General features: G+C 37.0%; 1 protein-coding gene across 6 annotated transcripts in view; it reads right to left on the reverse strand.

Annotated features, from left to right (window-relative positions):
* Nucleotides 1–16,531, reverse strand: part of specc1 (sperm antigen with calponin homology and coiled-coil domains 1) — a 149,438-nt gene that overhangs the window by 41,865 nt on the left and 91,042 nt on the right. The window contains exon 13 of one of the 6 annotated variants that reach the window (XM_058775061.1): nucleotides 5,310–5,381. The exons of the other annotated variants lie outside the window; for them this stretch is intronic. Coding sequence (XP_058631044.1) covers nucleotides 5,337–5,381 — 45 coding nt within the window. The 3' untranslated portion in view covers nucleotides 5,310–5,336. Of the gene's footprint in view, nucleotides 1–5,309; nucleotides 5,382–16,531 lie in introns of those variants that run through there. 6 annotated transcript variants of the gene reach the window in all.

A 16,531-nucleotide genomic window follows, 5' to 3' on the forward strand; every position in this document is an offset into this window, starting at 1 on the left:
GGACAACATATCACAGCCACCGGAAATACCAGAGCCAGAGCCCTGCTCACCAGACACATTATCCCCTCTCCAACATCTCCACTTCTAAGCTTCTCACAGAAAATGGAGGAACTGGTGTATGCTGGGACCAAACTCTCCCACTCTTTCGCTGCAAGCCCCCAGATATCAACTAAAAAACGGCGGGCCCCACAACCACCAAAGACAGCAGGCCCAGCTCTCCCTCCTCCTCCTGTGAGAGCTCTTCGACCGCTGCCACAACGCCAGGGCCCAAACCCTCCTCCATCGGCTGTAGGTGAACCAAAAACAACTGATAACAGCTCTCAGTGATATGTGTCGGGTCCCCGCTATATTAGCAGCAACATTCACAAATGTTTACAGAACAAGCGGGAACCCAGTGTGCCTGTAGCTTTCTCTATCTCTGTTTTATCATGTGATAGAAAGTCTAAAGCCTTCTCAAGCCGTAAGGCTGACCCATCTAATCTGCGGCCTGTAATGCATCAATCTAAGATTGCTGTAGAGACAAAATGTAATTCCATCAAGTTAGCATTTTTAAACATTCGCTCCCTAAAAAATAAATCATTTCTGATCAATGATTTAATAACCACAAACAACCTGGATTTTATGTTTCTAAATGAAACATGGCTAGAAGACAGCTGCAGTGCAACAGTCCTCAATGAAACAGCCCCTTCTAACTTTAATTTTACAAGTGTCTGCAGGACTGTTAGGAGAAGTGGAGGTGTAGCTGCTCTATTTAAAGAGGTTTATCAATGCAAGCAAGTGTCATTTGGTCAGTATTTGTCTTTTGAATACCTTGGTATTGTGCTGAAAGGTGCTCCACGCATTGTGTTTATCATTATTTACAGGCCTCCAAAATACTCTCCAGCCTTTGTGGAAGAATTCGCAGAACTGTTATCAATGATTTCCTCAGAGATTGACTGTTTTACTATTGCAGGGGATTTTAATATTCACATAGATAATGCAAAAATCAAAACTGCAAAAGAAATTATAACTGTTTTAAACACTTTTGACCTGATTCAGCATGTGCATGGACCCACACACAATCGTGGACACACTCTAGATTTACTCATCAGTAGAGGTCTAAACATTTCATCCATTGTTATTAAGGATGTAGCACTATCTGATCACTTCTGTATTTTCTTTAATATATTGATCTCTGTTACTACTGAATCTAGATCTGTCTCTGTCAGAAAGAGATGCATTAACGAGAATACTAATGCGCTATTTTTGAAGGCTATATCTTTAACACCAAGCATTTCTGCAGACTCTGTTGATCTTCTCCTGGATTCATTTAACTCAAAAGTTGAGAAAGTTGAGAGATGATATTGCTTCTGAAAAAGTCATTAAGAAGAATGGCAGACAAAAATCATCTTGGAGAAAATTAACAGCAGTGCAGAGTATGAAAAGACAATGCAGAAAAGCTGAGCTGATGTGGCGGAAGACGAAACTTGAAATTCACTATAGCATCTATAAAGACAGCCTTCATGCTTTCAATGTGAAACAAGCCACAGCTAGACAGACCTTCTTCTCAAACCTTATAAACAGTAACTTATACAACACTCGCACTCTTTTTGCTACTGTTGAAAGACTGACAAACCCCCCATGTCAGATTCCCAGTGAAATGCTCTCCGACAGCAAATGCAATGAGTTTGCTTCCTTCTTTTCTGAGAAGATCAATAATATCAGAAAGGAGATTGGCACATCTTCTAGTTATGCAGAGGTCACACAGATTCAACCGCAATTTCAAAAAGAAATGACTGTCTGCTTTTGAAGCAATTGATAGCAACATTTTGGAAGAAATAGTACAGCGCCTTAAATCGTCAACCTGCTATCTTGACACACTTCCCACATCTTTTTTTCAAAAGTGTGCTTAACTGTTTAGAAGCAGATCTCTTAGAAGTGGTGAACCCCTCACTTCTTTCTGGGACGTTTCCAAACTCCCTGAAAACTGCAGTTGTTAAGCCCCTTCTGAAAAAGCGCAATCTTGATAACACCATACTGAGCAACTATAGACCAATATCAAATCTTCCTTTCATAGGTAAGACTATTGTAAAGGTAGTTTTTAATCAGCTGAACAACTACTTAAACTCAAATGGATACCTGGACAATTTTCAATCTGGTTTCCGAGTGCATCACAGCACAGAGACAGCGCTTATTAAGATAATAAATGATATTCGCTTCAATTCTGATTCTGGCAAAATAACAGTGCTGGTACTACTAGATCTTAGTGCTGCGTTTGACACTGTTGATCATAACATACTTCTAGAGAGACTGGAAAACTGGGTCGGGCTTTCTGGGATGGTACTCAAATGGTCCAGGTCATACTTAGAAGGGAGAGGTTATTATGTGAGTATAGGAGAGCATAAGTCTAAGTGGACGTCCATGACATGTGGAGTCCCACAAGGCTCAATTCTTGCACCACTCTTGTTTTGCCTGTATATGCTCCCACTAAGTCAAATAATGAGAAAGAACCAAATTGCCTATCACAGCTATGCTGATGATACCCAGATTTACCTAGCCTTATCACCAAATGACTATAGCCCCATTGATTCCCTCTGCCAATGCATTGATGAAATTAACAGTTGGATGTGCCAGAACTTTCTTCAATTAAACAAGGAGAAAACTGAAGTCATTGCATTTGGAAACAAAAACAAAGTTCTCAAGGTGAATGCATACCTTGACTCTAGGGGTCAAACAACTAAAAATCAAGTCAAAACTCTTGGGGTGATTCTGGAGACAGACCTTAGTTTTAGTAGTCATGTCAAAGCAGTAACTAAATCAGCATACTATCATCTCAAAAACATTGCAAGAATTAGATGTTTTGTGTCCAGTCAAGACTTGGAGAAACTTGTTCATGCCTTCATCACCAGCAGGGTGGATTATTATAGTCTTGATCTCCAGTTGGAGGCTTCATGGGCCCTCTCAGCCAGCTACCCGCCCTCTGTCCTCTGATTAGCAGGGGCTGACAGCCAGTAGGGCCCATACGCCGACTCTGTGAGCTGCTCCACTTAAGGCAACTCGGGCCCTCCTGGTCAGGGCCACAATTACTATACTCCAGCTAATTATATGTAAGTGTGAACTCGTGAAATGATGTTTTATTAACAAAGTTCGGGAGGAGCACGTCAGGTACTTAGCCTAATTAACACAAGAGGAACGCACTCAAGTTAATCAACACATAGGTATAAATACAGCTGACATACCTCTATCCATTGACGGTTAATCAGCATCCCTCCACAGCCCCTTCTCCACTCTTGAGTTCTTACTACTTGAGTTCTTACCACACTTATATGGGGGGGTACTCTGGGTTCGGGCCATTCCCGAGCTCAGGGCCCTTCCCCGGACAGCACGCCAATTGCGCATTACTATACTCGCCAAATACGCATTACTATACTCCAGCTAATTATATGTAAGTGTGAACTCGTGAAACCGGCAAACTAGCACGTTAGTAGGAAAGATGATTTGCAAAGATTCATGAAAAACCGTTATACTCACTTCTTCTGTAGATGAAGCTGGATCACGAATGATTTGCGTGAACATAGACACATTTAGGCAGAACAGGATCGGCGCATTCCCTTCAAAACGAAAGTAACATTAATCCTCTGCGTCTTCAGCGGCTCATATGTTGGTAGTAAATGACGACTGCTATATTCATTATTACATCCAACAACAAAACACCTCTATCGCTTAATCGAAGACATCTTGTCTTCCCCTGCACCGGAGTCGACACAATGATGGACGGATGACAGCTCACTCAGGACGGGTCTAAGGTAAGACGGCCTTGTCAATCAACTATCGTGGGAGCGGCCTGTACAGAACTACGTCATCCTGACAGGAATCTCAGAACAGCCTGATTTGAGAAAGGGGATTTTAAAATAGGGATTTAAAAAAAACAAACACTGGGTGGATTTTTGTCATTATAGGGTGTATACACACTTCCAACACACATTTATGTTCAAATAACTTGTAAAGTGAATCTTCCATCCGATGACCCCTTTAATGAAAATATATACAATAAAAATACTTCATACTTCTGCTTTTAAACCCTCCAGAATGCTTTTCCCCATAGGACATTAGCAACCATCAACATGCCACAAATGCTTTCAAGACAGCTCCAGAAGCCAGCAACAGAAAACATGATAACTCCATCAGACACATCCCTTCACAATCAATGACTAGCATACACTTTCAAGTGCATAGTCAATCCTCAATGCACAATAGACTAGACAGAATAGGACAAAAAATACCGCAAACAGAACCTTCAATTCAAAACATTGCTCATTAAGTTTCCATCATTCGCACTAACTGTGTCCAACACTACATTATTTAGAGTCCTCCATTATCAATTCCTTTCTCAGTGGCTGAGATTTTACCGTGGCCTACGTGCAGCATAGCTTTCACACGTAGTGACAAGTCCTCAGGGCCTGGGAGTGTCAGAAAAAATCTCTAGAGGCACATAACATTACAGCTGGTCGAAAGACATGTGTTTATGAGAGAGCGGTTCTCTGGTTATTTAAATTAGGATTAGTATCACCGTAACCTTGGTGACAGCAAGGGCCATGAGCAGAGGCATCATGCCCATTCAAAGTGAATTTGAATGCAGCTTCCAAAAGACAAAAAAAATAGCTGAATGATATTTTCTATATTTGATACAATCACACCAGCAGCATGATTAAATCGTTCAGTGCATCTATCATCGGCTGCTAAATTCAAATCTGTATTCGCTGGCTGGCGCTGAGCCAGAGACAGATGTGTTTTTACAGCGCTGCATTATAACCAATCACACACGATGCTGTTGAGCTTGTGAATGCAATAGCCAATCAGAGGTGTTCAGATGGGTCATCGCTAAAATGTTGGTGTTTTCTTCACTCGCTCGCTGACTGAATACCTCTTTCTGGCGAATTCTCTCGTCAGAAACATCAAAGTGCAATGTGTGTACGAATCTGTAAGAAAGATATTAATTTCACAGTGTAAACAGCTTCAGTGACTTTAATGGGAGTTTCTGAGAGTGCTTCACTGTCAGTGAAAATGTTCTTTGATAATGCAAATGTTCTTTGCTCTCTTTCTGTACAATGAAAGTGTTATGATAAGTAGCCTAACTTACAATGTTTTTAATATTCACATTAAATATAAAACCAGTTGAATTAAAATATGTTATGGCATGACACCCATATCTGTTAAGTAAACAGACAGGTTTTTATGCATAGTTAATAGACTACATTATTAGGCTACTTTGACCATCATAATCTAGGTGACAATCGAGATATTTCATGATATAGACCTTTTTCCTGAATAACTGATGAGCGGTGCCATGATGGATTCTAACTTCCGTTTGGGTGCTCTTGTGTTCCGGTCTCCATAGAAATCTGTTAAAACGGGGTAAAAAAAAGATAGACTGAATTGAAACTTTTTCATTATAACTACATATAAAAATGTGCGGAGGATTGCTGTGCTGTTGTTGGCTGCCACAGTAATGGCAGTAAGCTAAGAAATTCCTTTAAATTACTTGTTTTGCGTATCAGAAAATCTGTCTTGTCAGGCACTGTATATATGGCTTGCAGCGCTTAAATTAAAATACTGAGTGTGAAATAATAATATATGCTAAAATAATGTTTGCTCTTATCATTCTGTGTACAAAATCCCATGAACTTCACCCCGATTGGGAGCTGTATGTGCACTCATCTGTTTTAAATGCAGCTAACCTCGAGTCGCTTCATGTCATCTTCCCCCTCATTGAACTATGACTGGTCCTTTAGTGCAAAAAGACAGTCATTACGACACTGTGAAGTGATGAAACAATGGCGCCACATGATTTTTTTTAAATGACTTTCATAGGTTTCACATTATATTATCGGCTCTGTGTAAATGTGACTAGAAACCGGAAATGTAAAGCACCGTTCTAATCGGGGGAGACTTCCGCATTCAGAAAAAGGTCTATAATTAAGGCGTTTGGGAATGTTTTGAATAAAAAGGAAAAAATAAATAAAACATAAGTGCTGCTGTGGCTGCTGTGTGTCACATGACAAGTTTTGACAAGTTTAACATGAAGCGATGCACATGCATGCTTTTAAGCTCATGTTAAGCGGACTGGAGAATAATTAATCTACTACCTGCAGTTATGGGGGACTAGGAAGTAACTCATAAAGAGGACATCCCATGTTAATTTGCATGCTGTTTGACCACTGACATCAGGATAAATGACTAATTACATGACCCAAGTCTGACCTTCTTTCTCCACTTCATTGCCTTTTATACCCTGGTCATATTTCTTTTTTCTTAATTCTTCTATCCATCTGCACTGTAAAAAATGATTTTTCAAAGTTAGAAGCAAATAAATAAAACAAAGATTAGTGGTTTACGTTTTACAAGAAAACACTATTTCAGTTTTTTTACATTCTACTTGTTATTTGCCATTTCTTTGTAATAAATTGTGAAATTTACTAGCCATTTCTGATTTCATTTCTTTCTTTCTTTTTCAGTGCATCTGTCTTATATTTTGGAATTATATTTTGCATTAAAATATAAAAGCTATGTTTAGAATTTTAAGCAAATTCACCCTCAGAATTCTCTTAAATTCAAAATAATTTAATATAATATTTAAATATAATACATACAACATAAATATTATATAACTGTACTACTACTACTACTACTAAAAATATACAATGATAAAAAAATAAATGAAAAAGGATTTTCTGCCAGGACATCATCAATTCATTTTTAACTCTAAACACAACACAATGCAATGCAAAATTCAAAAGACAGGTTAAACACCTGTAAAATTTAATATGGAAAATTCCTTTATATTAGCCCCCCCCCAGCGGCAAAATATGCAGAGTGGGGGGTTGCGAGGATTAAGGAAAATAATGTTTTAGGGAAAAATCACACAATATTTCTTCCATGTTTTAATGTTAATTGTGAACCCCTTTGTTTTTTCAATTTTCAATAGTTAAAAGATAAATTTAATTAATGTTTTATGCCTTCATTTCATAAACAGAAAAATTTAAATATACAACACAGAATTTCTGAGAAAAAAAAAAAAACATTTCATAAGGCTGTTTTAAGAATAAATTTGAATAAATTAAGTTGTTTTTATGCATTCAAATGATTAGACATGCTAAAACAGAGAATTTGGTAACAATAAAACATGGTGAGAAAAAATAAAACATTTCATAGAGCCCTAAGCATGTAGTTTTTGTTAAACTTTTAATAAATGTATGTGAAATTGTATAAGTTTCATTATTTTATATCATGGTTTTTGATTAATACAATTTAATTTAACCATTAAAAAGGAGTCCAGAAAAATTAAAACAGAAAAAAAATGGAATTTGAAAAAAAAAAAAGGGAACTTGGGAAAAAATGAAATGGATTTCATAGGGCCCTAGGGCCCACACTCCCACCAGCGGACAGAGAGCGTGTGTCGGAAAATGTTACGTCAACCATGACACCCCCCCCCCCAAAAAAAGCTTAGGGGAAACAGTACATTGCAACCTGTATTCATGGAATATTTTAGAGTGTATAATATATTAATATTTTTAAATTACAATATATACAACATAATGTAAACATTTTATATATAATATAAAACAATTTTTTAAATGACAGTAATGAGAAAACAATATGTACCTAATTTTCATGAAAATAATATTGCAAAAAATATATCTATCGTCTGTCCTTTCGTGTGAGAGTTGGGGTCAGATACTGGCCATTCAGACTCGAAACAAGACAAATGAGAACAATAAAGTAGCCACTTTGGTGACACCTCTTTTGAACTGTGCAGGAGAGGGCTGTGCGTATTTGAATGCAAGTTTGAACGACATTCAATACTCATAGCGCTGAACTGATAATGCCTAATTTAATGAGGCTTATCCCTAAGCATATGGGATCCAAACTAAATGAATGTTTTCTCAACCTTTACACTATCAGTGAGGTTCTTGCAGTTGTGCTCTTCATTACATTAACATGATCCAACTAGCCGCTAAACAGCCAACACAGTGATTTGACTGAGGTCAACACATTATTATTAACATTCATTTGTGGGACATAGGTAGTAGAGGAAGGCTATGAGTGATTGTGATGTGAATGGATGGGGGTGGGGGGGGTGAAATTTAAACAAGCTTTGAGGAAGGGCAGGTTGGAGCAGGTGACAACGCTGTCCATCTTAGCGTGTTAGTGGGTAATTAGTTGCTCTCTCACTCTTGCAGCTGATGTCTCTTATGACATAGTGGACCAGTAGCCCTCCTTGACCTTTTCCTCAGCCCATATTAAGCTCAATTTAGAGCATGTGTTCTTGAGCTAACCTTTTCCCAGGTCTGCAATGTGAGAAGAGGCCTGTGGCCATTGATGTTCCCATCAACACAATCTCCTACCCTCTTCTCTGGACAATATGAAAATGGATAAATGCATGGTCATCCAGTGACCAATGAATGAGAAAACACATGGTATTACTCAGAAATAAGGAATAATTCATATATATTTTGCATAAAGAAAACAATGCCTTTAGCATTATTATAATAATGTTTTTAGTATTACCCTCCAAATTTTATATCACTTTTGAAATGACTATACATATAAAAAACCTTAATGGTCCTAAAAATAGGCTAAATTTACACAAATGTGTAATTTTCTTTACATATAAATTTAATTTATTCTGTACAGTCAAGAGGACTGTTCAAATCCCCATATATACTAATAAATGTATACTTTTATTCGGCAGTGATCAAAAGTGACAATAAAAACATTTATGTTACAAAAGATGACTTCACATATTTCAAATAAATGCTGATGTTTCTAACTTTCTAATCATCAAAGAATCCTGAAAATCTGTAGCATGGTTTCTACAAAATATTAAGCAGCACAACTGTTTTCAACATTAAAGGTGCTGTATGTAGGATTTTGACTCTACTAAAACATAAAAATACCATAATATGTTTGCAGATATTTAAGAAACATGCTAAATTAACATACTTGTTTATCTGAAAAACAACACTACAGTCAGTTATTCTCCTTTGAAAATGTGCATTCCGGCCCGGAATGTCTGTGTTTGCTATGGTTTGTGAAACCCGCCCACTGCCAGTTTACCCAATTGTATTTCGGCACCCCGGGTTGCCAGTTGGCGGAAAACACAGCATATTTAATTTAATTCATCGGCATGTGCGCTCGTTCCTGTTGGTGTCGTTAATCTGACAACCTGCGTGTGTGTCAAGTCTGAGGAGGAGGGGCCGGGTGAGAAAAACCGAGTAGCATCTGCCTGCAAAACCGGAGGCTGCATTTTCAGGAATGCATTTCTAGGACCGCATTTCTAGGACCCTAGGTTTTTAGTGACAACGCCACCTACCGAATTAGAGGACCAGCGAAGATGGATGACAGTCAGAGTGTGAGTGTCAAATGTGAATCAATTTTTATTTGTTTAACATTAAAAACAATTGTGATGCATTTCATTTGCATTTCGTGATTTGCTAAATAGTCTTGAATGCATAGCCATCATATATTAGCCTCTAATGCTGTAAAATTAATTGTTAGCACATTCATTTAACGAAACTGTTGCATGATAAGCCTGTGTTGAATTATTGACAGCACAATAAACTGTAGCACGTTCGTTGTGAAAGCTTGTTAATTACTCATTGTTTTTCCATTTTAATTAAGTTAAAATAATCTTAATGTTTTAACTGTCACGTGCTCACAGTCAGCCTGTTTACCGTTACCCCACAATAAATGTTATGAGTACGTCTCTTCATTTTGACATGGTTTTATAATGTTGGTTGAGACATATGACATTTTAATAGTCAGACATAACAGAGAGGCCATCATAATAACTGACTGTTAAAATACCACGTGTTAGATTGTGTCATTTACTGTGTACTGTACTCTATATGAAGTGTTTTCAAGGACACAGCTCAGGGCAGGCAATAGTATGACAAAAGATAAATAAATAAATTGGTCAAGTATTGGAATTGTTTTTACACAATGTCCAATGTATCCTTTTTTTAAGCGTTAACAGTATTTTTGTTAACCTAGCAGTGATTATGTTCTCCATTTACTATTTCAGTGAAGTGGAAGAATTGAACAGGGTGATAGAGAAACAACTGAGAAAAGAGGGGAGAGCATCCAGGTGGTGGTAGTGCTGCTGCATACATCACAACGTGTGCTTTAAATATTTAAAGTCATGTCAATAATATGTTATTTCTATTCAGATTTCTTGCATCTCTAATATTTTTTTTTCTCAGTTCAGATGGGCTTTATTGACATGAATGTTTCAAGAACCTTTGTTCCCACAACATCAAAATAAAAATTTTCAAAATCTTTGAACATGCAATAATAGTATTATGAACATTAATTGGTATGAAGATTGATATCATTATTTTTGGATCGTCTATGTGTGTGCGCTCTGTGGTAACTAAGATCTTTTAAATATGAAATTTAAAATTAGAGAGTAGAACATGTTCAACTAAATGTTCCTTATTTCATTCACTTCTCTCTCTTTCTCTCTCTTAGGAGTCAGTGAAGACGTCGTCCATGAAGTTCTTTCTATGTGGTTCACGTCATGAACAAATTTGTTTTTGTGTGTGTTCAAGTTCAACTGTTGTAATATATTATTTTATAAAATATACACAACCTTAAATCTACCCCAGAGTCATCCTTGTGTCTTCCCTCTGTACTTGAAAATGTGGTTGATCTAGTGACTGAAAAGACTATACCATGATTCCTTGTTTATTTTACATGAGTTATTATATTATGCTACTTAGACCCAATAATTACTCAACATTCCTAGGAACCAGGTTTAATTGCAATAAAGAAAGTAGTATTTGGGTGTAATAAAACTTTAAAAAAAAACCTCTAAAATTCTAATGTAGTTAAAACTGAGTGGAAATACTGCCTTAGTGGCACTTTTTTCAGTCCTCCAAAACTAGGGTCCTGGAAATGCGTTCCTGGGACTGCGGTTCTCCGATTCAGTAGGTGGCGCTGGCACAAAAAAACTAGGGTCCTAGAAGTGCAGTCCTACAACTGCGGTCCTGAAAGTGCGGCCTCCGGTATTGCAGACTGATAATATTGGAAAAACCGTCTCCAATATTTTGAATTTGGACTGCAATACCTAGTTCAACCGCTAGGTGTCAAACCTACATACAGCACCTTTAATAATACTAAGAAATGTTTACTGAGCAGCAAATCAGCATATTAAAGGGATACTCCACCCCAAAATGAAAATTTTGTCATTAATCACTTACCCCCATGTCATTCCAAACCCATAAAAGCTTAGTTCGTCTTCGGAACACAATTTAAGATATTTTAGATGAAAACCGGGAGGCTTGTGACAGCCAAGTAAATTACACTGTCAAGGTCCAGAAAAGTATGAAACACATCGTCAGAATACTCCATCTGCCATCAGTGGTTCAACCGTAACGTTATAAAGCGACGAGAATACTTTTTGTACAGAAATAAAACAAAAATAATGACTTTATTCAACAATTCGGCACAGTAACGTCACTGTAGTGCCATTTTGGAGAGTAACGCTGCATGCAAAATGCGTACAAAATGCTTTTCCGTGTCAGCCGTGACATAGGGATGCGCTGTTTGTGTTCAAATCAAAGCATAAATCCACGTAGAAAACCTTGTGTTGCGGCATTCTGACGATGTTTTTCATACTTTTCTGGACCTTGACAGTGTAATTTACTTGGCAGTCAATGGGACAGTCACAAGCCTCCCAGTTTTCAGCTAAAATATCTTAAATTGTGTTCCGAAGACGAATGAAGCTTTTACGGGTTTGGAACGACATGAGGGTAAGTGATTAATGACAAGATTTTCATTTTGGGGTGGAGTATCCCTTTAAAATGATTTCTGAAGAATATTGTGATGCTGAAGACTGGAGTAATGGCTGCTGATAATTCAGCTTTGCCATCACATGACTAAATTACATTTTAACATATTAAAATAGAGGGCAGTTATTTTCAATTGTTTTTTTTTTAACAATATTACTATTTTTACTGTATTTATAATCAGATAAAAGTGTATTTATTGTAGTGTATTTATTTCTTTATTTTCTTTTTGTAAGTGAATTTGACCCATATATTTTTTGACAGGTTTTATGAAATTCAGCAAAGTGTAGAAATTTAAAAAACGTTTTTTTTTTTTTTCTCAGTAGAGGGTGGTTACATTAGAGTAAAAAGTCCAATGTTAGTCACTTAATTAGAGTACCAGTCACAAAACCACACAACACTTTACAGTCATGTTAAATTTAACTGCTTAACACACCCAATGTCTGGGCCTGGCACAAACAAATAATCTGACTCCATGTCAGGATTTAAGCATCCCTATAGACCACACAGAAAAAATTTGACATCGTATGATCGCCAGAAGCCTAATTATTTTCAATGCTAAAATCCACAATTATTAGTTTAAGCATCTTATTGCATTCCAGCCACCGAGCGCTGATTATTTTACCCTCCAGACAGCGAGTGGTTAGAGAATCCGAACTGCTGAATAGAATCTCTGCAAGCCAAAGGGCAAAAAGATGAATAAGCATGGTTCTGACTAGTTTCTCCATCTTCAACAAAGCTATGTTTATCTCTTCATATTCTGTTGTCTTTTCAAATGCTTTTTAACAGCGCAGGTCACCTGAGAGCAGTTGGTCAGTATCTGGTGCTTAAAACATCAATGCAAACTGAACAGGTCTCTGTTTTCCAGTGTTAAGCAAAAGATGATGAAAGTGGAAGGAGGAAAGAAAGCATGAGCGCCCCTTTCATAGTTTTGTTTACCAGCTGAGGCAAATATGGAAGATAAGCATGTTAGTGCTAATCTTCCTCTCACGCATGACATTGGCGGAGCACAGGGTCTGGTCCCCTGAGGGTTTAATGGGCCTCAAACAGGCTATTAAAGCAGTGAGTGAACCAGTAGAAATATTATCTGCTAACATTCAATCACACGTGACCAATTACACATTATTTGCTTCTGGCAACACAAACACTGGAACTTAAGTGGCACAAATACCAATTTGATTTGTAGGTCATTCAGTGTTGGGTAGATTACAAATGAAAGAAATTGTGGTGCTGATCAAGAACGACATGACTAAAATCTTTTTTTATTTAGTGTCGCAAGACTAGTCTCATACTATTTGGGCAAATATATAAAGAAAGGCTTAAAATGTTTCTTGTGAAAATACTGAAACCACAAGATGCCCTCTACTGATAGATGATCTTTAACCAGCTCAAATTATATAATAACATTCCCATTTGTGACGACAATTTGTGAACCAAGATTTTCCAAGTAAGTGTTCCCACAATGTTTGTTGTAATTGGTCTTCTTGGCAAAGCAATACAGACTTATTGGTTGCATGCAGAAGTTATTTCTGTGGATTGCACAGCTTGAAGGCCCACAAAATAGTTTACTCTATTTAAAATGAGTTCTTTGATAAATATACTTAGTTATGACATTTTATTAAAGCTTTACAACTTGTTTGTATCTAACATTTGTCAGGATATTAATATGTGTATACACACTATTGTAATGCACTGTTAGGTGGTTGTCCGGCATCTTCAATAAACAAGCTACAGGTAGTCCAAAATGCAGCAGCTAGAGTCCTTACCAGGTCAAGAAAATATGAATATATTACCCCAATTTTACAGTCTCTGCACTGGCTACCTATTAAGTTCTGGATCAATTACAAAATACTATTACTTGCCTATAAGGCACTAAATGGTTTATCTCCTGCGTACCTAACTAGTCTTCTACCACGCTACAATCCAACCCGCTCCCTAAGGTCACAAAATTCTGGACTTTTGGTAGTACCTAGGATAGCAAAGTCCACTAAAGGAGGTAGAGCTTTTTCACATTTGGCACCCAAACTCTGGAATAGCCTTCCTGATAACGTTCGGGGTTCAGACACACTCTCTCTGTTTAAATCTAGATTAAAGACACATCTCTTTAGCCAAGCATTCACATAATAATCTTGTACTGCATTTATATCTAATCAAATGTACATTATAATTCTTTAGATTGGGTTGAACAAATCATTTTTGCTTGAATAGAACAGCAGCTACGCTAATTACGTCTCTATCTGTTTCTCTGATTCTGCCACGGGATGGTAACTAGGAATTACTGAAGCGTCAGTCTGGATCCAACCCTTAAAAAGATCCGAGATGACCAAACACCTGAGAAGAGATGATGGCAACCCCTCAGAGGACCACGGAGGATGCCAACCCTCAGACAACATACACAATTACCAAGTTAAGTCTGTCATAACTTAAATATATTGGGTTTCTTCTTCACATATGTATGTGTATATATGTGTGCATGTGTGCATATGTGTATGCATGTATGTATATATGTATATATATGTGTATGTGTATAGTAGAAACTTAATTTCCTGTAAAGCTGCTTTGCAACGATTGTATCGTAAAAAGCGCTATACAAATAAACTTGAATTGAATTGTTAGATAAGACTGCAATTATTTGATCAAAAATACAGTAAAATAACTATATAATACACTAATAATGGGAAATATTATTACAATTTTAAATAGCTGTTTTCTATTTTAATATATTTTAAAATGTATTTTTTCCTGTGATGGCAAAGCTGAATTTTCATCATCCATTACTTCAGTCTTCAGTGTCACATGATCCTTCAGAAATCATTCTAATATGAAGATCTTGGTGCTCACGATTTCTTATAATTATCGATGTTGAAAACAGTTGTGCAGCATAATATTTAAACCGTGATACATTTTTGTCTTTTAAGAAATTCAAAAGAACAACATTGATTGGAAACATTTTATTGGTGGTAACAATGCAAAAGGTTTTATTGTCACTTTTGAAAAATTTATGTTTATAAAATTAGCTTTTTAATTTTTAATGATGGCCTGTGTCAAAGAATTCAAATTGGCAAAAATAAATATTTGACTCTTTACGTAAGGGAAGAGATTTATGATCATGCAACACAACACCATCTGTAATTATTTGTCATCAAAATAAGCATATGTAGGATTTTACGAAACTCACACCCAAAAATCCCTATAGACTTTTCAACTGTCTTAAAATCATGGTTTGACATACTGTATAAACCACTAAAAGTCTAGTTTGCTCAAATAACCATGTTGTGATGTACGCTTCACTGATCACTCTCTACTGTATAATTGTTTCATTATCCAAATTAAGTCTAAGCATCAAATATGAAAAATCCCTTTCATATCTCCACAGTGACACATTCCCGAATCATTCTTGCAATAAAACCCCCTCAAAACCTAACATGAAGCAAATATCTTCAATTACAGCTTAACGGAGTCATTCAGATTTCTGGGCACCACAATTTCTCAGGACCTGAAGTGGGACAATCACATTGTGAAAAAGGCCCAGCAGAGCTTGTACTTCCTTTGCCAGCTGAGGAAGTTCAACCTGCCACAGGAGCTGCTGAAACAGTTCTACTCCGCCATCACTGAATCCGTCCTCTGCACTTCAATAACTGTCTGGTTCAGCTCAGCTACCAAATCTTACCTCAGAAGACTACAGAGGGTAGTCCGGACTGCTGAGCAAATCATTGGTACAACCCTCCCCACTCTCCAAAAACTGTACTCGTCCAGAGTGAGCAAAAGGGCTGGCAAAATCACTCTGGACCCCTCACATCCAGCACACTCCCTCTTTGAACTGTTGCTGTCTGGTCGACGCTACAGAGCTCTGAGCACCAGAACGGCCAGGCACAGGAACAGTTTCTTCCCTCAGGCAATCCATATCATGAACAGTTGACAATAAACGTGGAACACACAACACTATCATGCATTATTTACTTATTATTTCAAATTTGAACATATCATACCTGTACATACATAATTGTCTATATTATATATTGTGTTTTTGCTATTTTGTACACTTTCTTTCTATTATCTGTGTCCTATCCTGTCCTGTCGCTGTCATTCTGTTACACTGTGGAGCTTATGTCACTATAACAAATTCCTCGTATGTGTAAACATACCTGGCAATAAAGCTCATTGTCATTCTCTCATTCTCATACATAACTGAGGAAATTACAAATACATTTTGTATAAACAAAATCAGATGCTTAAAATTGTCTATCAGACCATGAACAGAACACTAACTTAGCATTTAAATTAGTATTATTTTTTATTTATATTTTAAAGAACAAAAAAATTTAAAAGAATTAAAAAGATGCTGTGACCACAGTCTAGTGAAGAGAGAAGAATGTTAGATATCAGAAGTTCACAGAACACGTGCGTACTTTGAGTAAAAATGAAAAAAGCCCCCCTAAATTTCTTTCAAACTGAGCAGAAAACCGATTTCATCTACTTTCTCTTTTACCTCAGAGGAAATTGGGTGTGGGATTTGGAAATGGCATGAGCTGGATTCTAACTTGGGCCGCCCACAAAAGGGACTTATTTTATGAAGCATTGGATGAGCAAGTTAAGACAGTATATACAGTAGACGACCACTTACTCTTTTCTAATGACACTTCTGATAATCCACCATCACAACCACAACTCAAATTAAGTTAAGTATTCAAACTGTGTAAGAC

The sequence above is a fragment of the Onychostoma macrolepis genome, chromosome 05 (genome assembly GCF_012432095.1).
Source record: "Onychostoma macrolepis isolate SWU-2019 chromosome 05, ASM1243209v1, whole genome shotgun sequence".
Taxonomy (NCBI): domain Eukaryota; kingdom Metazoa; phylum Chordata; class Actinopteri; order Cypriniformes; family Cyprinidae; genus Onychostoma; species Onychostoma macrolepis.